The sequence below is a fragment of the Carassius gibelio genome, chromosome A25 (genome assembly GCF_023724105.1).
Source record: "Carassius gibelio isolate Cgi1373 ecotype wild population from Czech Republic chromosome A25, carGib1.2-hapl.c, whole genome shotgun sequence".
NCBI classification, from domain to species: Eukaryota; Metazoa; Chordata; class Actinopteri; order Cypriniformes; family Cyprinidae; genus Carassius; species Carassius gibelio.
Window position 1 is genome coordinate 6,891,186 of NC_068395.1, and position 27,310 is coordinate 6,918,495.

Consider the following 27,310-nt stretch of genomic DNA (forward strand, 5'->3'; position numbering starts at 1 on the left):
TATGTTTGCACCCCTTTTATGTTTTATAACCTCAGTTTGTGTTAGCTTGCTTGTAAGTGTGTGAGAGAGTTAGTATGTGGGTGTGTAAGAGCCACACCTGTCCTCATGTCTGAACTTGTGCCATATGTTGTGCCAGTATAAGTAGTCTGTCTCCCACGAAACTAAGACGGCTAATCCCCATTGGTCACTTGTCTGTCTGAATCTGCTAATGTGATATCACTGGTTTTATCGTACACGGGTGCTAAACGATAAATCAAAATCGCTGTTTGGCTTATTAATCAAACTGCAAAGGCTGAGATTTATAAACAAATAATATGTGTAAGTTTTAAAATAAAGTGTTCATTTATGCACAAGTAGATAATTACAGTGTTTTTGGCGTCTCAGGTCAGAATTACTACTTTACACAATCTCCATTTCTGAAATTGCTGCAATTGCTTTGCTTATTACATGCATTTGAAATGCAACACTCACTAAACATTTCAACATTTTTTTTTTTTTTTGAGAAGTTTAGAAACCCGCTGCCAAAAGACAAGAACCTTTTTACAAAAGCAAAACCTCAGTTGTTCAGTGTTTTAAAAACCAAGAATTAAGGCATAAATATTAGTGTTGCAATTTTACAGTTTTGCAGTAAAATAAATTATTGTAATTTGAACTAAATACTTATTTTGCAATAAAATAGTAATATCATATTTTGTCTATTTTGTATGTATTGCATTATTATTATTATTATTATTATTAGCAGCATAATAGTATTTATTTATATTGTGTTGAAACATAATCATACAACTTTTGGCCAAATTGTGAAGCCCTACAAACAAGCCCAGTAATTATGGATCTCTTTAAAAACACATTTTATAAATCACAGTTTTATTTACAGTTTCTTTTTTATGCGCAGCTCCATTGCACACTTAAAACGCTTTTCAAGCTTTATAATCTTTCTCTTCAGGAGTTAGTGAGATCTTTGTTATTTGCCCTGTATTTATCATGTAATCTATTCAACAAACCATCTTTTTTGTCTCTTTTATAATAGCAGCAGGTTTACTTTTGATGATTATGACTGTATAAAACTGTAAACGGCATCAGTGAAATGGCTAACCCTTTTCTTCCACTCTTGTCCTTTTATAGGTATGGCCTCACAGGTTACGGTCTGCCCACCACATGTTTATCAACCCCAGACAAGTGCCTTCTGCAGAGCGAAGAAAGTCGATCCCAGCAGCTGTGTTTACCATGAGAAGATAACTCGCACTTACGTGGTCGGTGTGAATCTAGGCATTGCGCACCCTACGGATATTATACCTTTATCGAGAATTGAAGCTTTAACTAGCGAGAAAGCCTGTACCGCACAGGAAGTCTTGAAACAGACTGAAACAGCTCCACGGGAGCTCTTTGGAAGGGCTTCCTCGCCATACAAACGTCTGGCATCGGAGGGCGATCTTCAGTATTTCTCCAGAGCAGTCGTGGCAGTTGAAGAAGAAAGTGGAGACAGTGGCCAAAACAACCAAAGTAGTAGAAGTAGTGGCGGTGCTCCAGAAGGGGCAGAGAAAATCAAAAGGAACGGTGGTTTGAATTCGTTCGACGGAACCCAAAGATGTGGGTTTAAATGCGAAGAGGAGGAAATTGAGAACGGCAAGAGCATCATGCAGATAGTAGAGGAGCATTCGACTCTACCTGCCATGTTGCAAACAAATGTTGGGACCACGACCGCGGTAGGCGTGGCCCCGCCCGAGCAGAATAGAACCGGGACGGGAGCTGTGAGCGGGACAGTCGACGGCGACTATCAGTTAGTCCAACACGAAGTGCTGTGCTCCATGAAGCACACCTACGAAGTGTTGGAGTTCTTGGGACGTGGTACGTTTGGTCAGGTGGTCAAATGTTGGAAGCGAGGCACCAATGAGATTGTGGCAGTGAAGATACTGAAGAACCACCCTTCGTACGCCCGCCAGGGCCAGATCGAGGTGGGCATCCTGGCCCGACTGAGCGGAGAGAACGCCGAGGAGCATAACCTGGTGAGGGCTTTCGAGTGCTTCCAGCACAGAAGCCACACCTGTCTGGTGTTCGAAATGCTGGAGCAGAACCTGTACGACTTCCTCAAGCAGAACAAGTTCAGTCCGTTGCCGCTGAAGGTGATTAGGCCCATCCTGCAACAGGTGGCCACGGCGCTGAAGAAGCTCAAGAGCTTGGGCCTGATCCATGCCGATCTTAAACCAGAGAACATTATGCTGGTAGATCCCGTGAGGCAGCCCTTCCGTGTGAAAGTGATTGACTTTGGCTCTGCCAGCCACGTCTCCAAAGCTGTGTGTTCGACGTACCTGCAGTCTCGCTACTACAGGTATGCTGAGTTTCTTTAGTTTTTTTCTCTCTCTAGTAGGCTGACTACTTGTCATGTCTCTGTTTAATCATAAATAGACTTTTGGAATTTGTGGCAAGTATGAAGATATAATTTCTGGTGTTCGTTTTGAGGAAGTCAAACTGAGGAAGGTTTACTTAAGCCGCACTTCCTGTCAGAACAATTATGTAATTCTGTCTAAAGTTTGATGGTAAGCTGTCTTTGCATCCAGCATGGAGCTACACCCATACAAAATTTATGTAACTTAAAAAAATAGTTTGGTTCCCTCTTGTCGACTTTTTTCCTAATGGGGTCAGTTCAGTCCGCGATGGCTGTGCTTTTTGTCTCTATGTTGTTGGCAGCTTTTTAGGAAGAATGTGGTTTGCTGAAGTGATTCATGAGACATGGAAGAACATGTAAACTTCAGTCTTAAAATAGAACATGCCAGATGTTTGTGTTTTAAGTTCTCTAACTAAGTCAAACTTAATTATTTTTTAACCCCCAAATTTAATTTCATGCTTTCAGTCTATAGTATATTGAAGTAAATCGATGATTCAGTCAAAAATTAAAACTCAACCTCAAGTTGTTCTTAAGATGTTTGACTTTCTAGCTCTTAGAACGCAAAGTATACATAATGCATTATTATGCTTCAAAAAGTTCAAAAGTCTGGGGTCAGTAAGAGTTGTTTTTTTTTTTTTGTTGTTGAAAATGTGTTTTTTTTGTTCAGCAAAGATGCATGAAATGATCAAAAGTGGCAGTAAAGACATTTATAATGTTCCAAAGTATTTCTATTTCAAATTAATGTCTTTTTTTTGGGACTTTCTTTACATCAAAGAATAAGAAGTTATATCATGGTTTCCACAAAAACATTAATCAGCAAAGCTGTTTTCAACATAACATTTTTTTTAAATATTTCTTCATCAGCATGTTCAGCATAAATCATTGTAAATTATTTTGAAGGATCATGTGACACTGAAGGCTGGTGTAATAGCTGCTGAATATTCAGCTTTGCCATCACATGAATAAATTACAGTTCACATTATACTCAGATAGAAAATGGTTATTTTAAATGTCAATACTTATTATATTTCACAAATGACGGTTTTTACTGTATTTTTCATTAAATAAACATTTTTATTTTCTTAAATAGAAAAAATCTTACAGGCCACAAACTCTTGAATGGTAGTATATGTATTTTGACTGTTTTTGTCTGTTAGTGGGGTCCAAGACAACATTAAACTCAATAACTTTCACCATGTGGACACATTTTTTTTTTTCAAAACTGCTTAAATAGGAAAATAGTACGTTTGCAACAGTGCGTGGATGAGTAATTAATACATTTTATTTTTTGTAAACTGTCCCTTTAAGACTTTTTTGCAACTGAAAGGTGTACAAAATAGGTTTTGAACATAACGTGACATTGCGGTGTGGAGTACAGTCTGTCTCTGTAAACGGTTTGTGGGGAAGCTATCAGCGAACAAGATAGAGGAACTAGGCGCTAGTTTAAATAGGGCATTTGAACACTTTGTACTTTGGCACTGCTGCAGTTCGATGCCTGCAACTGTATGAACTCACGGCCCATGCAGGTGGCACATGTGTATGTGTTGCTTTTCATGGGAAAGAGATGAACTGAGGAACGTGTCTGTTGGTAATGCTGTATTTGCACTCAAAAGAAGAGTGATAACAGATGTTTTTATAGAAGGTTATGAATCATCATTCACTCTCGCTTGTTTTTCTTTTTTTCTGGGAATTTGTTCATGACTCTTTACATAGAGTTCGTGTTAAATCATTACATAAGTACTGAGTAGTTTTAACGAACAACATGTACTTAGTGTGCAATTATTTTAAGTGGTTTGTAATTGTGCTTTGTTTGCTATTGTAATTAGTCACAAGTAATGTTGTTTAACATTATCATTGTGTTAATTTAATTTCTTCCCCTTCTATTTGTTGTGCTTTTGTTTAATAAAGTGCACATTTTGTTCTATAAACGAACATAAGTGCTTATGGATAACTGAATTGGTGTTTAAGAATTTTGTTACCTAAACTAGGCTAATTGTTGTTAGTTATTTCATCAAACTTTCATCAAAAGTTTCTCATATATTGGTGTGTCTTTGCATGTCAGATATTGCTGTGTTTTTTATAAAAGCCCCACATTGTGGCCTATACCTGTAGCATTCAGAACATGTTTACATCCTAAAGTGGGGGAAAAGGGCATTGCGTGCTTCTGTTTTCCATTTGTCCCCTGGTTCTATTGGCGGGATCGATGCCTTAAGAATCCATAGATTGTTCCCAGTACAGATCTGGATCATCTAAGTTTAGGGCGGATCTTGTTGTTCATAGTCACTGTGGTGTGTGAGGTCGTCATGACAAGTATTTATTTTTCATACTTCGAGCAGGCTGCGTTGAGCATGTACCCATGTGCCAGGAAGTACAATTTTGCAGGTGTCGTGCTGTTGTTTTTGTTTCATACCGTTTTAGAACTGGTGTCTCTGTTTGTGTCAAACATTTTTTCTTTCATTTTTATTAGGCTAATAGAAAAGTGATATTTTGAGTGGAACCTTTTAATAGTTTAGTCTTTGATCAGACTGTCAACTTCATTTAGCGAAAACTCAAACCAAAAACCTTTGGTAATTATGAATTTGAGTGTGCTTCTGTATACTGTTTAAAGTTAAAGTTCTTTGCAAAAAGCTGCTGCTTGATATTGCAGCCAAATAAATTTGGCTCTCTGTCAACATTTTTGCTAGCTAAGTGCATTCGTACTATTCGTACAAAGTGTATTCGTTCTACATGTATACATGTTGTAGCTTATCCAAATTGTGCATTAAATAAGCAGGGAAAAAAGCATCATCTCAGAAGTGCTCATTTAAAGTCACTGCTTTGGCCCTCCAAAACTATTTCATCTCAAACCGATAAGTTCAGCCTTGAATTGGACCAATTGGAAATTGGTTGCCAAAATTTTGGTGCATCACTAGTTGATAATGTTGCAGAAAAGGCTATCATGTAGTAATAGCGGTATCCCTAATTGTAAGTCTGGTAATGTTCTAGTGGTCCTTTGTTAAAATAACCATTAATAATTCACTGAGTTGCTTAGGTCAGTGTGTGTTGGGTTCCAAGTAAAGTGAGGTACCTGCTTCAGTTTCAAGTTGCTACAGGAAAGGGTCATTAGGTAGTATTCCTTTTTTTTTCTTTTATGGCCTCCTGAAGTGACTCATCCTGTTCAACCCTTGGACATGGACACTTTGGCAATTGAATTTCCATTGTCTAGTAAATTTAGTTTACTCACCAGACTGATATACTAATATATATATATATTAGGGGTGTAACGGTTCACAAAATTCACGGTTCGGTTCGATACGATTCACTGGTGGTTCGGTTCGGTACGGTTCGGTACGTTTTAGATACAGCAAAAAGAAAAAATTGGCAGATACATTTCCTTGATTTAAAAAAATATATTTATTAAAACTAACAAAGTATGTTTTTTTTACATTGAACAATGATGGAGCTATTCTTTACCCATCTTCTATGGTGTTTTCTTAGTAGCATACTGTATAAAACAAAAACAGCTCCTTATAAAAAAAAAAATGAAAATTTTATATTATTGTTGTAGTAGTTATGAACAAATACAAAGATGTAACTTTTTATATGGAACTCTATAACTCTTTATATTGAGTGTGTTTTTACTCAATTAGTTCTCTATAGGGCTTTTGTTTTTTGGCACAAAGCAGGAATTACGGTCTGGCTGAAATGAGCTCGTGAAGGAATATTGTAACGGGGCTCAATTACATTAAGCATATTCTTAAAACCTGCGTTTTCCACTACAGAGCGCGCTCGCTCACTCAGTACGCGCGGTGCTGGACCCTGGGCTCAGCGTTGCCCTTCAGATACAACGCAATTTGGGCTGCACTATGCCAAGAGCAAAGTAGGTGGAGTTTTCAAAACTGCCCGTGAATACGTTCTATTTATAACAGTTGTTCTATCTAATAACGTGCAGGCCTGTTAATTGTATCGTACTGCTCAGGAAATTCCGATACAGTACAGTACTAGTCCATTTTGATTTCCGTGCTTGCTCGGATGCCCCGATCGATTGGTAAAGTGCACCCAAACACCAGACCTGTTGGTTATTGGAGGATCTTATATTTCTGGTCTGTTAAACGCATTGGCCATTTTGCAACGAGCCTTCAGCGCGTACTGAGTGAGCGAGCGCCTGACTGAGTAGCCTAACATAAACATATAAGGTGGTGTTTTTTTTCCTCTTCGGGGGTGTCAGGGGCGTTGCCTGTTACGTCGTTTGGGTTATTGAGCTACCTTGTTGAACGCATATCATTATATTTCACAATTTTTTATTTATTTTGCAAATATAATTAATTAGTCCAACGAACCGTTCGGTACATAATGCGTACCGCGTACCGAACCGAAAGCCTCGTACCGAACGGTTCAATACGAATACGCGTATCGTTACACCCCTAATATATATATATATATATATATATATATATATATATATATATATATTTGTGCTGTCAAACAATTAATCAAATCCAAAATAGAAGTTTTTGTTTACATAATATATGGGTGTATACAGTTTAGGGATATACCAGTATCAAATTTTCCTGTTGCGATTAATTGCTAATGCTTTTGTAATTATATACGGTATAATCGCGTTATTGAAATTTTGTTAAAAGAAAAAAAATGGACATAATACAGTGTAACAGGTTAAATAACTTTTTATTACAAAAAATAACTGAACATTTAGATACAATAACAGAAAAATATATAAAGTTAAAGGTTTTACACAGTTCAAAAGAACAATAAAGACTAATCAGTATCACTTTACAATAAAACATTCACAATGAGCAATAGCTACATAAGCAATAGAAGTTATTAATATTTGTTAAATTATAAGATTAATGAATGTTCAGGAGGAATGAATTAACTAATGTTAACTGAAGCCCTAATGTAAAGTGTGAACGAACAATAAAGAATCAAAACACTTAAGAATAATAATAATAAAAAAGTTAGAAAATCCCATTCAGTCTAAATTTTAAATATTTGGTGTGGGCATAAACACCATAGTGAATACACAAAATCTGAATGGCAATTTAAAACTATTTAAATGCACAGCTGCTTTATTTATGGGGCTTCCAGGGTAAAGGCTGCATTTTCTGCAGTTTAGCACCATCTGCTGCCAGAGAAAGATTGTGCTTTCATTCAGTGTGTCTCTCACATGTTCCCCCATGTGCTTTCCATGCGTGCTTGTTTACATCAGGTGGGCTATAAACTATAAACCCTAAAGTTGGGCAGGGAGAGAGAGTGGTTTTGGGGTCCTTGGCTTTGCTGACGTAGCATAATCTTTTAATGAAAATTTGGTGCTAGGTTTTATGTGCAAAGGGAACATTTTTGGTGCTGCCTGTAAATGTCAACTTGTTTTTCCCAGATTTGCTGCCTTCAGTTTTTTTGTCCTCAAGATAAACAAAACCATAGCTGTGCCTAATTTTAGCCATTTTTGTGGTTTTTCATATCCTGTGTTGTGCATTTTAGCAGTTTAACTCATACCTAGAAAAGTCACTGACCTTATTTTACAATGCAGACACTATCATATCTGTGCAGGCACACCCATTGAAACCAAATGAGCACCCATAATAAGCATTATGCGACGCTTCAGTTTTTTAATATATTTTTTTCCTCTCCCTTATAAGTCACACAGTTTAAAGTCCTTACACACTGGTCTGTCCTCTGCTTTAACAAATCAGTTTTTGCTTCAGGAAGATGTAGAGTGAATCATTCAGTTAAAGTGCTTTCAAAATTGAGACCTTGACTTTGCCCCTTTTTTTTGCACGTTTTCCCACTTGGCTTGCTTGAAACCTCACAGTAAACAAGACTAATGGTTTGAAAATAATGCACAACTAAGTGCAACCTCCTGCGCGGGATCTAAAAGCATAAGTGGGCCGATGTATCATCACTAGCAGCTGCATTTGTGATGATTTTGTCCCCTAAGTCTATGGACTTCATGAATCCCTATGTATAATAAATCTTGATCGAGACCCATTTTCATCTGTGGCCTGAGGATTGACCGTAAGTATGAACATCTGCTTTCTGTGGACTTGCTCTTGCTTCAGATGAAGATGATCTAATTGGCCAGATTCCTGGACTAATGAGCAACCTGAAGGGTTCGGTGGTATGGTGCACTTGGAAAGAGAGCACACATCTAGTTGTTTGTGTATTCCAGTCCCTTTGATGCAGCATTCATGCATTGCAAACTCCTCACAGCTTTAGTGGGATCGGTCAAGCTTTGTTTACTAGGTTTCAAATGCTTTTTGACCTCTGACCAGATGATAGTTACTGAAACCTAATGTGTTTGACATGAATAGAGACACTGAAGATTTTTAAAGGTAATTCTGTCTAGAAACGTTTTGTCAAAGTTAATGCATTAAGATGCAAGTAGGATCAATTTTACTGTGTGCACATAGTGATGCATCATGCAAATTGTCGTCATTGGTTGCGATAAGGTCAGCAGCAAATCGAAATTGAAGTCAGACCGATAAGGTCTATGTGTGGTGGTTGCCAGCTGTGTTTTAAGAGCTTGGAATCAGTTTGTGCACGTTGATCCATTTGTCAGATCATCTTGATATGTCATGGTCTGTATATCATCCACTTGAGGATGAAACCTGATCACACGCCCTTCCTGTAACAGCTTACCATTGCTGTTCAGCATTTTGAATTAGGACAGGGTGGGTTACAGGTGTGAAGCCTTAGTTTGTTTTACATGCCATCTGGTATAAGGTTCCCATTTTATCTGTAGAAGCTCCTGGTTTTCTTCCCAAACTTCAGGGGTTATGGCATCAAGAGTTTAAGGGAGCGATTGCAGAGTCACCTTAGTCACTTTTAGATCCAGTCCTACTGAACGTTTGCATGAAAGGCTGTTTCTGTCTTTAGGAGTAAACTAAATTTGGACAATTCTGCAAACTGGGTTCATTACACGTTCTCTTAATAACAATTTTGGCTAATATGAATTTGCTTTCAACTACCAATCAGAGTGCAGTACTCTGTTTAACACCACGTTAATATTTCCCCGGAATCAAGACGGAGTAAAAAAAAATAAAGAAAAAAAATTCTCAGCCACATCTTTAGATGTTAAGCAGTTCGAAGCCTTTAATGTAGCGTCATTCCTTAACCTGGTCTTCTCAAGAACATCTAAACCAAATCGATACCTAATAATATAGCTGTTCATGCTTCCTGAGATCATCAGGCCTTTATAGAGGATTATTTTCAGCTCTGTCTAATGTACATTGATTCCATTGAAGCCGGGCAGACTGTCTGCATTTCTCAGCATTTCCGGCGGGAGCAGAAATGATGCAGCATTGAAAAGGCTTTGTTTATTGCTCTGGTGCCTCTGCCTCATAACGCTCCATGCAAACAACACTTCCATCTCTGAAGAGCTTGAAAAATCAATTAAGTAAAATCTTAATTTTTTTTTTTTTTTTAAAGAACTGGCAACATTATTGGTTGGTCTGTTAATAAATTTTTATTTTACTATATAAGTAATGCTGTTATAGCTTTATTGATATATAAAATGTATATCGTTGTATTTCAGTTGCAGTGATTTTAGTACAAATAAAAAAAAAAAAAAGTCTGTATATACATCTGTCTATATCTGTCACAAACACATACTTTCTACTGTTCTTTTATTTTTAAGAACAAGTAATTTAAAAACAATTATTTCTTATTTGATTTAATTGATATCAATTCACTTTTGTATCAGTCATATATTTTTTCTCTCAGACCAGTAAATTAGTTTCACTTCTACTTATCATGATTTGTGAGTATAAGAGCACTTAAACATTTATTTATTTAAATATTTTAAGCCAGATAGTTTTTATTTCTTTAGTGAATCAGTTCTAAAAACAGATTCAGTTACTCATTGTACACATTTTGCCTGCTTCAATATATTTTGATTGTGCTGTATATTACTACACTTTGTCATAAACTGCTGTGTCCTCTTGTTTTAGCTTCACATTTCACTTATTCTCTTAACTTAAACCCTCTGATGGGAATCTGTTTAGCTGTGACCTCAGGAATTCTTCCAATAAACTTCAATTAAAAAAAGATGGTTTGGTTGGTGCTATAAACCCTAAACTCTGTTCTGGATACGTTGCAAGGTATAACAGAATGTGATTTTCTAGCCAATGTGTTCTCATTGTAAGCTCTGCTTCTAGAACTACGGGCTGGTGCACGAGCCAGGCTTTAGCTATGAGTGGTATGTTGTATCCTTTGGGTGTTAACCAGAGAAAAACATTAACCATGTTATGATTGGATATAGGAATTAAGGGAATTGTTTTAGTGCTAGCCAAAAACCTTAAAAAAAAAAAAAAAAAAAAGCTTTAATGTTACTAATGTACAAATGTAAAAAAAAAAAAAAAAAAAAATGGTTACAAAAGGGGGTTTTCACAGTGATGCCATAGAAGAATCATTTTGGATTCCCTAAAGAACCTTAGTGAACAGTTCTTCAAAGAATGGTGTAAAGGACATTTTGATAATAATATTTTTTTTTCCATTATAAAGAACCTTTTGTGCCATCAAAAGGTTCTGTTGATTATGGGTGTAATGATATTCAATCCAAAACCAAAAACCGTTATACACCACTCACGGTATGTTCCGTGGTGCTCTCTTAGCTTACACTGTCGGAAAACTCAGTACTCTACACTTTGTCATAACTGTCATGCTCAGGTTGTGTTACTCAACCTAAATTTCCTTTCAGATTTCCCAAAGTGCCATGATACGTGTTCCTTTATGCAAAAGGACCTGTGGCCCTCACGGAAAGCTTTTGGATGACTTGTAGGGGAAGTCCGAATAACTGCTCTCTGCAGTAGGATATTAGATAAGCTGTGTTTGGGTGGAATTTGTTTACCGAGAGCTCTCTGACTGGACGCCGAGCAGGAAGGGCAGAAAAAACCCAGTGACCCATGTCTTCTCATTACCGTTCACAAAAGCCACTGATAATGAAAGGCTTTAACACGGTTTCACTCCTGGCAGGCACGTGTGGATCATCTGCTGCGTCTACATGATCATATTCGGCTCTCTCGGGGCAGTTGACTGCGTGCCAGAGAGAGTCTGATGTCCTCGCCCCTTTTGTGAGCAACACAAGACGTTGAAAACCCTGGGGTTAGGCTGAGATGATCCAGCTGAGGGTGGATTTCTGAAACTCTCACACCCTCACACACTGGCGGTTTGCAGTGAGAGACACCGCTGATAATCCCTATTCTTACATCCTCTGACACGCTTCACCTTCCTTTTGGTTTTTTAGAAATATATATATTTCTTTACATCCCCCTGGCTGAAATCCCACCCTGATCGTCGTGCTCTCTAGACGATGAGCCATATGCTTGTTTTCTGAACAGCTGCAGAGCTCTGTTGGCCTTCACAGAGGTTATTTTGTGGTCAGGGCTTGCCGTCCCAGTAGCTGCTTTAGACTGCGGTCGCTCTAGGCTTTCCGCCTGCAGATTGAACCAGATGACTCGGACCCCCTCCTTCCCCCATCCCCCGATCTCACCGGAAATAACTGATGCTGGGCAGTGGTTCAAATTTAGCACGGCCTTGCTTGACAAACACTGACTTGTTGCTCCGTACTGACTCAGAAAATGGCCTTTTAGCATGTGGCCACCATTAGCACTGTTGGTAAATTCCATCTTTTAGTCTTTTTGGTCTTTAAAACTTGATCTTGGTGGAATCAGGTTGCACCACTGAGAACATTGGATACACAACACCTCCCTTTGAAATCACTGTTGGTAAAGTTGATGCAGTATTGGTGAATATTCTTATGTATGTTGCTGTTGTTTTCATCTTGCCTTATAATATTGTTTGCTGGTCCAAAACAAATCTGATTGTTGGAGAGGTCAGGACAATTAAATCTGTATTTGTTCCAAAATACGCATGGTCAGGTCTGTCGTCTTTCGCTGAAATGAAAATGATTTACTAGAATTGAATTCATCGTACTAGGCATTTATCATCATTATGTTGCCAGAGATGTCTGTGTTTAATGAAATTGCATCTTACCTAGGGCTGCACAATTAATCGGATTTCTAATCTTGATTACGATTGTGGATGACAAAATTAAATAATCGTCTACTCATGATTTTCTGAATGCTTAATGTGTTTTTTGTTTTTTTTTACAGGATAGGCCTATATTAAGGGCCTTTCCATTGTTTTAGTATAACATAATACCGTACATATTACTTTTTTGTTTTAAATTTATTTTAAGAATAAACCAATCCAATTCACATTTGATGCTTTATACTACAGAAAAGCATTAAAAGTTTTTCAGTTTAGAGTGTTTCCTACCTGCTTATTTTCATCAAAAAATGTGGCGTGCGATTGCTTCAAACAATGATATAAACATCATTCAATGGTAATCGTAATTAATAATTACTATTTCAAGTGAATAATGGATTATTATATTTGTATACGTGCAGTTGTGTGAAATTAGAAATGAGAATAACGTCACGCCGTTTGTTAGTTTGTTTTTAGCCCACGCTGTTTTTGGTCTCGGTTCACAAATTGAGCTTTGCACTGAATAAGCCCTATGAAATCTAATCTTACTCCAGGGGAAAAGGCTTGAACATTTAATGTCTGGTCTGGACTTAAGCAAACATAATACTGGTGCAAATGCTGCCTCAGTAGTCTTTACACAGTAACTTTCTTTGTTTGAGTTGGGAAGTCCAGACCTGCCGTGTTATGTCATCACTTTTTTTTTTTTTTTTTTTTTTGGACCTGATTTCTGTAACTTCCCCTGATTCTTTTCACCTGAAATGTGACTTCCTGCTGACTGGGTTTTTTTTTTATTATTATTTTTTTTTTAAGATTTGCAAGACCACAATTATGTAAATAGCATTCTTAAACCTGTTTTTTTTTTTTTTTTTTTTGAGCAGAAACCAATTGCACTTACAATATAATTTGGCAGTATGCAAAATAAACATGTTATTGTTTAGGGTCTGGCCTAAAACCCTCTTGTCCTTCAGTGCCCCTTGCTATAGGATTTGTCTGTGCAGCTGAAGTGTGGTAGTATGTTTAATGTTAGGCTTTGGATTTAGTCTTCATAATCTCTGCAGAAGATGTGAAGGGAAACTGTAGATTCCGTCTAAACCTAACTGTTAAATTAAATGTTTTTTTTTTGTATTATAATAATAATAATATATTACTGTTACTACATCTATTGCTCATTTTATAATAAAAAATAACATTGCAGATTCTGTCTGGGCCTACCTATATCAAATTATTTTTATTTCAAATATATTATTGATATTAGTAATAATTATAATAATATTAATCTAAGTAATATTATTAGGGCTGTCACTTTTGTGTAAAAAATCATTTTCGATTTTTAAGACATAAGTGTTCATTGAATCGATTGTAAAATCGATTTTCCATGTCTAAAAAAAGACGTTTCCTTTTTCAACGTCAAATAACGGACGAATGCAAAGAGAGCGCTGTAAACGCACAAGTCAGCAATATTTCTTATTTATTGGCATGAAGTTTCGTGCAGAACAGCAACAGGAGTACAACATTCTCGAAAAAATTTATATGCAGAGGGGACGGCTGCCATAACAAAAGAAAAACATCACTGCAGGCTTCAACCCCACTGCATTTGATTTAGGCAATTCAAAAAAAAATATTTTAAATAATGATTCAATCCATTTCAAACAACTGTTCAAAAAAATGCAACTTTAAATGGACTTGGGAGCAGGCCGTTTTATTGAACGTAACCGACACTTAGGCTAGACAGCACTAGGCAGACTTAAGGAAATACACCAAAAAGCTAGGACCATTACATATTTGTTGGACAGGAAAACAAGTCGATCATCATAGCAGAGCATTTTTTATTCACTGTATGTCCAGCTGTTGAGAAGACGTGCTCCGACCGCACTGATGTCCAGGGACACTCAGGTACAGCTGCGCAAGGTGGAAGTATTACTGCCAATTTTCCACCACAAAAGCCGGTCGCTGTCAGCTTGCAGTGGTCCTTTTCATAACTCAGAATCTGCTTTAACTAGATGTGCGAATGAGGCGAATTCTTGAGTTGAGCAGCTTAAAATGAATCCTAGCATTTGCTGCTGTAACACCTTTGGCTAGAAAGATTAAAAACCTGTAACTTAATTTCAAATCCTTGAATTTAAAAGGCAGTGTCACACAGCCAAGCCATTAGTGAATTATTCACAATGGCTTTTGTTACCACACAGGTAGGGTACTGTTGGTAGTTACAGCCGCTTACTAGTGACCTGTCAGGACACATTCTCGTATCAATAGCTGTGGCAACAGTTACTGTTTTAACTGTGCATCCTTCAGGTGCTACATGTGTGAAGCTCGGACATACAGCAGAGTGTAAGTGCCTCAGGAGTGTGCTCTGTGGTTGATTATTAATGCTGACCAGGGTTAATTGTGTGTCATCAGACTCCTCCTCTGTCATCACCCAGTCTTGGTGTTTAGATCGGTCCTAATCTGTCGCCAGGCAGCCAGCATTTTCCCTCCGGTTGTCAAGGTAGCAGATGTGTATGGGCCCGTTGACGTCAAAGCCCAGGTCCAACAGCAGACTCGTGCTTCATCAGACCAGGAATACTGCGTCATTAGGCTCAGGATCCTATCAATATGGACGTGAAACATGACTCTTGAGCTCAAGTGAGCGTGAGATGAGTCTTACATAGGTGTTTCAAACCCAAACTACTGTGTGTCATAAAATCATGTTATATGTTACTTTTAACATTACATGATGTGTATAAATCATCTCGATATTATCATAATGATTTGTTTGATTCATATTGATGCTTGATCATCCTTCTCTGGAGCTTTCGTAACGAAGTGTCCCACTGTTGTCAAGGTAACCCCTCCATTAATTCTCATCTTTTCCTTATAATGTGTTCCAGGGCTCCGGAGATCATCCTGGGCTTACCCTTCTGTGAGGCCATAGACATGTGGTCACTGGGCTGCGTCATCGCTGAGCTCTTCTTGGGCTGGCCGCTTTATCCAGGAGCGCTGGAGTATGACCAGGTAAGATCAGCCTGTGATCTCAGATAATGACCCGGCAACGCTAATGGGCAGCATTTTGGAAGGTGAAATCATTTGTTTGGTTTTTGTTTTGTTTCTGTTTTTCCCAGTGCAAGTCTTTGTGATAAGGTTCTTCTCAAAGAGAAGAAAATTGTCATCGTTAGTAGCAGTAGTATTGTGCAAAACTTTCAAAATCTTGGTGGGTGGGTTTGTAATAAAACAGGATGCAGGGGTCTTGTGACTTATTTTTAAAAGGGACTATTTTTAACTTGAATTCAGCATCTTAAAACAAGTCATGTTGCAAAGCTCAAACTAGAGAACTGGTAATAATCAGCGTTCTAGTAAGAGACCAATATTGGATTTTGGACAGCTGAGTTTACCTAGATTTATTTTTTCCAACTAAGAACAACTAAAAATAATTTCATAATGATATATTGATGTGTGTGTGTGTGTGTGTGTTATAATTATACAAAAAAATATGTATATTTTTGTTACTTTTCTTTGTTTTTCATTCGTTATTATATATTGAAATGAATGTGTTATAGTAGGAAATAATTCTTATGTAAACTTATAATATAATTTTTAGAATTTATTACTTAGTTGAGAATTGTGACTCTTGGTGCGGGTAGATTTTTTAATTTATGCTAATTTAAATGCACATTTTTATTAAACAGTCTGGATATTATTGTTAGCCATAAGTGTAGTTGGGTATTTATTAGATTTCTCCACCAATTGCATAATATGCACAAAAAAGTGCAGAATTTGTAATGGACTTTTTGTAATGGTTTTATTTTTCAGGTTTGTCACCTCAGTACTTAAACCAAATTTCTTTACATATTTTGAAAGATGACTCACATACATTTAAAAACGTGTGAGCGCATTTACCATCATGGACCAGTGCTGCCGATAAACCAGATGTCTGAGGTGGTGTCAATAGCGCGTATGACAGTAGCAAACTAGCCAGCTATGTCAGAATAGGCTGGTTTTGGTTTGCTGACCACAAACCCAGAGCTGCCTGTCCTTGCCAGCAATGGGTCCAGTTCCACTCCACACAGCAGAATGTATTTATAACCGAAAGCCCCACTCACACACACATACTCTTCTCTGCACTATCAGCAGGTTCTCACTTCAGCGCGCGCTCTGTGTTTGTGCATCGCTTTGGCAACCCGATCATGTCACTCTAACACCCCTAAGATGCCATAAACACTGCTTGTTTAACACAGCAGTGGTGTGCTTCAGTGCTTGTGAAAGGAGAGGTGGCGTCATAGTTGAGAGAGGAAGAGACGGAGAGGAATGAGAGCAAGCAGCCAAAGAGGGCTTTGTAGTGGCTTGTGTTTTCACTGGTAGAGGCCCTCTGTGACACAGTCTTTCTGAGAAGCAACAGATGCACGCTTGAAGACGAACTGCGGCAGAGTTCACTGATCAGTAATACTCAGTTTCCCAAGGCGACAAGACAAATAATGTTTTACAGAGACTCATGCATTGGTGAGGTCGACCTGCTCCTGACTTCCCTAAAAAGACAGCACTGTGGTTAACCAACCACTCTTTAATGCCTTTGTCATGTTATTTGCGTTATGAAGTCATTGCTTGTATTTATAGAAAGATGCCATGGAAAACAAATCACAATACTGCAGCGGAGTTGCTTTTTTGTTCTTAACGGCACAATATGTATTTTTCGCTGCTATAGGATGTATGAAGCAGCAGAGCTTTTATCATGCCACAGTCGACTGCATCCAGTCCTGTGTATGTGAAGAAAAAGGCAGCACTGTATCATACTAGATACATTTGAAAATTGTCTATTAAAACGCACACCATATTAAAGCATTTTGGGTGTTTCCATGTTTCATACTAAACAAATCCGAGGGGTTATAACGTCATTGGCAGACGACACAATGAAACTATGAATGCAGTCCGTGTCATTAGTTAAAATTTATTATTTCTCTGGAGTCCGCAAAATATGTAACATTGTTCTCGTGATTTTTGGATATTTTAATAAAAAAATCGTACATGGTGCCTTTTAATTAGTTTGTCATGGGTAGATAAAAAGGAGAAATGTATTGTAATGGTTCAATACCTGAGGTGATAACCAAAGATTGTTACTACGAACCGAAGTCCAGTTAGACCAGTTATTGAAGTCTATTCAAATGAAAAACAAGGCTGTCTTAAGGTCATAGGTCAATTCTGAAAATGCGTTTTCAGTGTTTTGTTGATTGGATAAGCAAAACCAAGAGCAAAATTTATCACCGGAATTGATTTTTTTTTTTTTTTTACAGACAATTTTACTAACTGTAAACACAGTGTGTTTATTTATTTTAAATGCTTTTTCAAAAACACGTTTTGGCTATTTATTTGTTCTTTTTTTTTTTATCAATGATTTGAAAATAATTCAATATGTGAGTTATTATGGCTGATTAATATAAAATTGAATCTGTCAAGTAGCTATGAACAGTGCACAAGATACACTACCTTTCAAAGTAAGATTTTTCAGTCTTTTTCAAAAAAAAAAAAAAAAACTTGTATAACTTTTGTATTTTAATGTCTTAATGTAATTTATTCCTGTGATGCAAAACTGATTTTTCAGCAGCCCTTACTTCAGTCTTCAGAGTCACATGACCCTTCAGAAATCAATCTGATATGCGGATTTGGTGCTCAAGAAACATTTCTTATCATCAGTGTTGAAAGCAATTGTGTTGCTTAATATAAAACTGTAAGCTAAAAAAAAGTTGCTTTATGGAATCTGTCCATGTAATGAGGTGTACTATGAATTGATCTGGATTTAAAAACATCAGCCACATGGTAAAGAACACATTTTGCCCAGAGTTGGCTTGCCTGTTCGGTGTGAGGATTGGCATCTGTTGTGGGCAGAAAGAGCGGCCAGCATCTTGACATGGCATCTTAACAAAGCCTTGAGTAGTGGCAGACCCCTTCCTGTGCTCTGTATTAAGAGTGTAACACTGAGCTTTCCAAGCCTAGCTGTCATGAAACTCAACACCGATCTTGAAATAACAACTGGAGTTATTTGCTTATTTTTATCTCTTGTTTTGTGCATATCATAGTGTTTTTTGCTGATTCATGTTGATTGATATCACTGTGTGGCTTGTAGCTTCTTGAAACCTTTTTTTTTTTTAACCTGCAGATGCACAATCACGGGTGACGTCAATGAATATTTGTTGCCTACAAATAAATTCAAGCCATTTTTAAAAAAAAATCTTTAGTAAGCACTTAGGTTATGGTATGAATAAACTTGTCAAGACAAATCTTTTCTGAATGGCTCATTGGTATTTTGGCACAGTTTTCCTGCTGCATACCACTTATAGGGACCTGCCTAATCTAGACCAGTCTTATCTCGCATTACTTCCTCTTGAAATAGTGGAAAAGTACTACTCACGTTATCATCTTGTCATGCTATTTGAATCCCTCAAGAGATTCTGGTCAAGAATGGATGGATTTAGCTTTACTTGTCTTATCAGAAATGACAATGTGGAGATCCACTAATACTATAAACATCTCTGCAGATCCGTTACATCTCTCAAACTCAAGGGTTGCCAGGAGAGCAGCTTCTGAACGTTGGGACAAAGACGGCCCGGTTCTTCTGCAAGGAGTCTGATTCCCCTTACACCTCCTGGAGACTGAAGGCAAGGGTCCATTTCTCATCCACTTAACCAGGCATTGCTTTCATAAACTTACAGCAGTGGTTCTCAAACAGCAGGGGTACGCCAAACAAAATAGAGTTTTGGTTTTCTTTTAATTACGCCAAAATTAAATATACATTAAAATTGAACATGTATTTCTGATACAGGAAAACTGACTGCATCCAGACAAGGAGAATGCATGTGATAGGATGCTTGCTGAATATGTTGCTTTAGCAAATCATACTGCTGTTCAATGTATCTTTAAAGTAGATCTGCACTTAATAGCATGAAGAGCAAATATTGACATGGACTGATATTGATTTAAACTCTCTTCGATACAGACAGACTCTGCGTGTTATTGTTTTCATATTAAAGATACGAGCAAGAATGCAATAAAATTTCCCTTAATATCCAAAGAATAGCAAATGTGCTATTAATTTTTACAACAGTAAAAAAAAAGGTAATATTAAGTGAAAATGTACATATTAAATGTAGCCTACATTTGAAACCGAATATGTTCTATTCTATTTTGCAACAAAATAATAGTTCCAGCAAAATTCTGTCACCTGGTGTGCATCCTACAAGCCAACACCCTGCGGTATTTCTTTAGTTACCGAATCTGCAGCTTTTAACAATTCCGAGATATGAATAACCCAGTCATAACTACATCATTTTGCTTTACTGAATGAATTAATCAATTATTGACGACACCTGGCTCATTAAGAGAGCGACTTGCTGCCACCTACTGGCGGTTTTATTTTTAAGTCTACAGGTACCACTTTGATATGGCATCATTTATTACTTTATTATATTAATACACTTAATATGAATATGACATAAACATGACAGTGGTAAATATTTGCCTCCTATAACGGTAAAAAAAAATTCACCTGTAAATCAATTTATACAAATTTCAATATTGTCTTTTAATAGAAAAGTTGTGACTGTGGTCCAAGTGGAAGAGAGGGGGGTATGCAGAAGAATGTTAAGTGTCCCAGGGGGTACAAAAATTTGAGAACCACTGACTTGCAGTATAGTTCTCTGGGTCTATGTCTCTAGTGTTACTGTCTGCTCCGCATAAAGTTCTTATGTAATGACTTATTACAAACATGCTTCCTGTTTCTGCAGACGACTGAAGAACATGAGACAGAAACAGGACTGAAGTCCAAGGAGGCGAGGAAGTACATTTTCAGCTGTCTAGATGACATTGGACATGTAGGTTTTTGCTTGCAAATCATCATGGGGAAAAATTTTATTTTTGGTGGGGAGAAATTGAGATTATTATTGCTGTTATTGTTGTTACGATATAGCATTAATATTAACAACTATTATTAATAATTATTATATAGAATAATGATTCTAATTATAAATATGGTTAAATTGTAATATATTATTTTAGATTATTTTTAATGTTATTATATAAAAAAAAATTATAATAATAAAAATATAAATTATAATTTATATACAATAATATAATCCTATAGTAAATAAAATATGTATATATAAAATGTTGTTTTTATATTAGTATTATAACCATACTATTATATATAAAAAATAATGATAGTAGTAATAATATTAGTAATTATTTTTGATGATACTTTGATGTTTTATGCAGTAATAATATTATTGATGATAATTGTATTTTTTATTTTATTTTTGTATTAATTTATCAGGTGAATCTAATGCTCAACATGGAGGGCTGTGACCAGTTAGCAGATAAAGCTGACCGGAGAGCATTCGTGGACTTGCTTAAGATGATGCTGATGATTGATGCCGATCAGAGAATCGCCCCTTCAGATGCACTTACCCACCCTTTTGTCACTATGCAGCACCTGATGGATTTCCCCCATTGCAATCAGTATGTACATTTTTAATGCCATTATACTGACTGTTTTGTCTATTATGTGTGGTCATTCTCAAGGAAACTGTCTTCAACAGTGTCCAGTCTTGTTTCCACATCATGAACGTGTGTCACTCAAGAACCAGCATTTACGATACTCTCAACCGCAACAAAGCACCCCAACTTATGAAGCCTGTGACACTGCCAAGTGCTCCAAATATCACTGTCGCCTTCAACAAAATGCCATCTGTCCACTCCCAGGTAGAACTGCACACTCAAAAGAATTGGGTTTTAAGTACAAGCAAGAAGACAACATATTGTTCCATGATCCATTTACCTTTCCATTTTAGACCCTGGCGCCATCTGCTCCACCTTTGGTGCATCCAGGAATTCCCATCCAGACAGGAAGTGCCCAGTTTGGGTGTAACGAAACCTTTCAACAAGCGCTCATTCTTTGCCCTCCTGCTCTTCAAGGTACTGGAAAGCACAACATAATATTAAGTATTTGCATAATAATTTGAACCAGGTCTTCATGATTTTGGGGGAAAAATTGCAATTTAGATTTTGTTGTGTTTTGTAGGGCTGTGAAACATATTTTTTCGTTACCAAATTCTGTGTTTTAGCAAGTCTAATTATTTGAATGCATAAAACATTCTTTCTTCCCCTCAAAAGTTGCATGTTGCATGTGTTATAAGCGACAGCCCTAATTTGAACTCAGCGTTATTACTGATTTGTTTGTTTGACTCTACAGGAATCCCTTCAAACCCAAATCAGCCAGCAGGATATTCGGTTCGAATGGAGAACACTCTTTCTCTGGTGACCCAAGCCCCAGCTATCCAGCCTTTACCCATGAGACCCGGAGTTATAGCACAAGTAAGCCCTCATTTCACAAGATGATGTAGAAAAATACTTGAAAACAGCCAAGGGTTGTTATCCATGTTTGACATGCCAGTTTAGATCTTAAACTCGAAGCCAAATAAATCACAAAGCTTCAGTATTGTCCTTTTTCATCCTTTCAGCAACCGTGGTCCAACAGAACTACACAGATCCTGGTGCCAGCTTGGCAGCAGGTCCCGCCACCTGCTACAAGTTTGGCGTCCGATACAGTTGTTGGACCGCAGAGGCGAGGAGACTGGGGGTAAGAAGATCAAGGAGGAGACGCACCTCAGATATCATGAGCTGATGCCACCTCTTGAGTGTTTCGGTGACCTAAAATGAGTTGTTTTTTTAATCTGTTAAAGGAAAGTGCGGCCACACAGCAGCCATTACAGTTCGGTGATGCCCCAGGCTATTGTTCCCAATCAAATGGCTGTGTCAGCCCATCAGCCTATAAACATTGGCATTGCTCATGTGGTCTGGCCTCAGCCTGCGTCTAACAAGAGGAACAAATCCAGCCAGAACAGGTGAACAACAGCCTACAGTCATGGCAGGGCCCCAAAAACCCTCCATTCAAACATTATGATACTCTTGTTAGGCAGCTCATTCTGGTTTTTAATCTAATGTTTAGCAGAAAGGTAAAGTTGACAATGTTATAATTTTTGTTGCTTTTTAGGAGTATGAATGTCTCACGCTACACGGACACCCAGCCCTCAGTGTGTCCATCACCAAAGATGGCAGACAGGCTGGTGAGTGCAGAGCCAAGGCCGAGCTCTCCTGGCAGAGAGGTGCAGGCCCAGGTGAAACCGGAACTGGAGCAGGTGGAGGAGGAGGGCTGCTGTAAAACAGCGGTGGCCAATCAGCAGCGAGAGTCTATTATCAGAGGGTCACCCAGCCCGGCGGTTAGCATCATTAGCATTAGCAGCGGCACAGATGAAGAGGAACAAGCACAGAGGTGCTCCCTTAACAAGTGAGATGAACATTCATTACAGAGGTTTTTTTTTGTCTTATAATCTCATGCCCACCAAGGCTGCATTTATTTGATCAACGACACAGTAAAATTTTGAAATACTACTACAATTCAAAATAATGGTTTTCTATTGTAATATCTTTTAAAATGTATTATTTCAGTTATGTCAGCTGATTTTTTTAGCATCATTATTCCAGTCTTCAGTGTAACATGATCCTTCAGAAATAATTCTAATATGCTAATTTGGTGCAAAAAACATTTCTTATTATTAATGTTGGAAACAGTTGTGATGCTTAATACTATTTACTGTGATACATTTTTTTGCATGAATATAAAGTTCAAAAGAACAGCATTTATTTGAAATTAGTCTTTTGTAACAATGATCAGTTTCTTTAATTTTAATTTTCTGTACTTTTATTCAGCAATGATGCATTAAATTGATAAAGTATTAATTAATTTACTTTCCAGAATAAACAAACAAAAATTGTACTTTATAGTTTGCAACCTGGTGGGGTGGTGTGACCAATTTCACTCACAAATAAATAAGCCAATCATAATGGAGGCCATATGCATATAAAACCCTCTTTAATTCTGAGGGTCAATGAGAGGTTGAAGCTAATTTATGACTTTTTCACTAACATAAGTAGATTTTCACTACATAAACTATAAGCTACAAAAAAATACTGTTAATTGTTTTAAGACCACAAACTTTCAGATTCGGTTTAGTTTGCATGCATATGAATCTCTGCTAAATGAAGTTGTGTGTGTTCTTTGACAGGTGTAAGGGCAGCCCGGAGTGTGAGGCGTGCACAGGCTCTCTGAACATAGAGAGAGTGTGTTCCCTCAGCAGTCCTGATAGCAGTCTGAGCACCAGCTCCTCAGCCTCAGCACAATCCAGCCCCTCACCATGCAAACGGCCCAGCAGGTGCGCTATTTAATTTTTTTATTCAACACCAGTAGAACGGTGAGGTGAGGTGAAGTCTAAATGGATTTAGATTATTATAATTTTTTTCTCCTATGACTTACTGCAGTATATCGGAAGATGACGGTCATGAAAGTGGGTGTGAAACAGTAGATGGTTCGCCCCCTTCAGACTCCTCCCTAGGACCTCACGACAGCCCCTTCCCTGAAAGACGCTTCCTGACCAATCAGAACCAGAACCAGAAACCCCAGGCCAGGCGTGGACACCCCAGCACAGTGCTGAATAAACCTGCAGTGAGGACCGTGGTGGTGCCACCCATGAGAGTGCTGAACAATAACCATCATCCAAATAATGAGCAGCACACAGCTGGCACAGGTATGAACTCTCCACACGCTGAAGAATAAGTCAATTTGTAGCAGGGCTGCACGATACTGGGAAAAAATGACATTGCGATACTTTATTTTTCTGCGATATATATCGCGATATGAAATCTAATCAATTTTTTTCTTACAAACAAAAATAGGGTTAGCAGATTTACATTCTCATTTTAAATGATTTAAACATCAACACCATCGTGTCAATTGATAAATATGCGCGAGGGAGATCTCTCTCCCTCCCTCTGTCTCTCTCTCTCTCGCGCGCACGCGCTCTCTCTCTCTCTCGTTGTCTCTCGCGCACTCTCGCTCGCGCGCTCTCTCTCTCTCTCTCTCTCACGCTCTCTCTCTCTCTCTCTCTCTCTCTCTCTCTCTCTCTCTCTCTCGCGCGCGCGCTCTCTGCGAATCACATTCGTCAAGGGCCGGGGAGCAGCTGGCCCGTACAGGTAATGAATAACGGATCAACTACGACAGCCTATATCGCAAATCCTGCGACGTGACTATCGTGGATTCGTACATCGCGTCATCGTGCAGCCCTAATTTGTAGGTTATCAGAAATATATGAAGAGTTCTAATGGAAGCAGTTGTTGGTGCTTTGATATTTTCTTAAAATAATGTTCCGGGTTTTATACAGTCTGTTTTGTTAAAAAATCATTTTAATTGTTTTTTTTTTTTTAAATCATTCTAATATGCTGATTTGGTGTTCAGAAAACATTTCTCATCATCAATGTTGAAAACTGTGCATTGTACTGCCTAATATTTCTGTGGATAGTATTTCTGATACATTTAAAAAGAACTGCATTTGTTTGAATTAGAAATAATTTACTGTCACTTTTGATCAATTTAATGCTTCCTTGCTGGATGATAGCATTCTTTTTTTATATAAAATAGCATTAATTTCTTATTTTATAGTTTAATGGCTTTACATGACATGAGTTCGGTTTATAAATTCGCAAAAACCAGTGCTTCCCTTTTTTTGCGATCGAACATAGTCATAGCTATATATTCAAAAACTTTGTGTTCTAACATGTATCCTAGTTCAATGCTATCCTGAATAGACTTTTTTTTTTTTTATACAAAATCAGTGACAGTCAAGACTATTTTCTTTGACACTGAACCACAAGAAACTAAAGAGCTAAACTACTTCTATCAAACCTAGAATGTATATTAATGTCTGGTGCAGAGTACAACGGTTTCATTTACATCCACAGCTCAGAGCGTTCATAGGGAGAACATAAACTGTTTGTCCTGGTGCTTTTGACAGTTGCTGTTGTTTGTGTGCTATGAAGACTGGTTTCTCTGAATTTTTTACCCCCAGTCTCAAATTTTTACAATTTACCAATTTTTTTTGGTGTAGTCACAGCCAATGTCTACTTTACAGGTCATAGGAGAGAAAAGGGAAGTTATCACAGAGCCTATCACAGGTGATTATGGGTATAGCGTGCACTGTGACCCAGTGTCTTGTGCGCGTCATCCCAGTGTTGAGTGAAACCCTTTCGGTTTGAGCTTCCTCTCCCATACCTGATCTCTTCATTCCCATCTTCATTTTTACTCTGCGTGTTGAGTGCCCTAAATTTATTTATTTATTGGAAAATATTTCCCTGGCCTCCTCCCTTCGTACCAAAGCATATCTGTCCTTTTTCCTATGTGGAGCCAACTCTTTGTTTTCGAAGCATGCTTTGAAAGAAATATTGCGGGAGCGGTAAACTCTTTCAGATGCTTCTCATGGCACGTTACTCAGACAACATGTTTGTTTTGGGGTGTCCATGGAAAGTTTGAGGAGAGTTTATGTTTTAGATACATTGCTATCTAAGTTTTTCTTATGTTTTACAACCTCACAGTTCATCCTTGTTGGTTTTGATGTTTAATTCACTTTCTTTTGAACAGAACGTCAGTGAATACTGGCAGCCGATTCAGTTCGTACAAGCTGCAGTTATTGTGCCAATCTGCAAATGTTAATTTATATTCCTCTTTCTTTCTTCTTATATTGTTTATTTAATGATCCCTCACTCTTGGTCTTTTCTGCTTTCTGCAGTCTCAGAATCCTACTGCCAGTCCAGAGGTCGCGGAGGCCCAGGACGACTGAGCCACTTTTCCACACCCACGTTGCCCCGCCAGCAGAAACTGAACTCTTCATTCCAGCCACAGCCGCCAGGCTTTGGCCAGGTCTGTTATTTTGGCTTTTTCTTTAATACTGTACAGATTGTAAAAGTAGAGAAATGTTATGTGGTTCATACTGAAAGTATGACCATTTACATGCTTAAAAAAATAGCCAATAAACTTATTCAGATGTGCCAAAAATATTGTTGACTCATCGTGCATTACACACATTTGTCTAATCAAATGGTTTAGAATGAAAATGTCATATCCACTAATAACACCTGCAACCAACTAGCAAGTAGCATTTTATGACTATGGTGTGAACTACATCGACATCTAGTCATTTATCAACAATTGAGAATGATGTAAGCATTCAAAATCAACAAGAAAGCAATGAAATGCAAGTGCTATAACAAGTCTGTTAGCCTAATGCAGTACACATTTTTTATTTTTGTTGTTGTTTTTATTATTATATATTAAAGAAAAAGAATAGAGCGAGCTTTTGTTTTGCCTTTTTTTAAAGATTAGGATTTGAATAGAGAGTACTAGAGTTTTCAGCTGATTCTTGAAGATGTCTAATGAGTTGGGCAGTTCATTCCACCAGGAGGGAAAATGTAATTTTCAAAGTCCATGAAAAAGGGATTGTGTGCCTCTTCGGGATGGCAAAATAAAGTGAAGTTAAAATTTGGTTTTGTTGGCAAACATGAATGCCTTGAATTATTTGCGAGCAGCTATTAGTAGCCAGTGCAAATTGATAAACAGAGGTTTGACGTGAATTCTTTTCGGCTCATTAAAAATGAATCTTGCTGCCGCGTTCTGGATTAATTGTAAAGGTTTGATAGAACTGGCTGGAAGACCTGCCAAGATAGTGTTGCAATAGTCCAGCCTGGACAGAACAAGAGCTTGAACAAGGAGTTCTGAAGCATGTTCCAAAAGAAAAGGTCTGATCTTCTTGATGTAGAATGAAGCAAATCTGCATGACCGGACAGTTTTAGCAAAGTGGTCTGAGAAATTCAGCTGATCATCAATCATAACTCCCAAGATTTCTCGCTGTTTTTGAAGTTATTGTTGATCTTTCTAACTGGATGGTGAAATTGTGATGAAAGGATGTGTTTGATGGAACCACAGGCGGTTCTGTTTGGCAGGAAGTATTGGTTGTTTGTATATTTAAAGAAAAAAAAAAATATTTTAAGGCATGGGATGTCAGACTATCATTTTTGTAACTGTTTTAGATTTTG

General features: G+C 37.6%; 1 protein-coding gene across 1 annotated transcript in view; it reads left to right on the forward strand.

Moving 5' to 3' along the window:
- LOC127946837 (homeodomain-interacting protein kinase 3) overlaps positions 1-27,310 on the forward strand; it is a 34,101-nt gene that overhangs the window by 2,197 nt on the left and 4,594 nt on the right. The window contains exons 2-15 of the mRNA XM_052543638.1: positions 1,126-2,329; positions 15,238-15,361; positions 18,874-18,993; positions 20,119-20,205; positions 20,664-20,848; positions 20,929-21,091; positions 21,181-21,304; positions 21,582-21,703; positions 21,850-21,968; positions 22,072-22,233; positions 22,383-22,676; positions 23,455-23,601; positions 23,708-23,973; positions 26,008-26,138. Of these exons, the coding sequence (XP_052399598.1) occupies positions 1,128-2,329; positions 15,238-15,361; positions 18,874-18,993; positions 20,119-20,205; positions 20,664-20,848; positions 20,929-21,091; positions 21,181-21,304; positions 21,582-21,703; positions 21,850-21,968; positions 22,072-22,233; positions 22,383-22,676; positions 23,455-23,601; positions 23,708-23,973; positions 26,008-26,138 (3,246 nt within the window). The 5' untranslated portion in view covers positions 1,126-1,127. The remainder of the gene's footprint in view (positions 1-1,125; positions 2,330-15,237; positions 15,362-18,873; positions 18,994-20,118; positions 20,206-20,663; positions 20,849-20,928; positions 21,092-21,180; positions 21,305-21,581; positions 21,704-21,849; positions 21,969-22,071; positions 22,234-22,382; positions 22,677-23,454; positions 23,602-23,707; positions 23,974-26,007; positions 26,139-27,310) is intronic.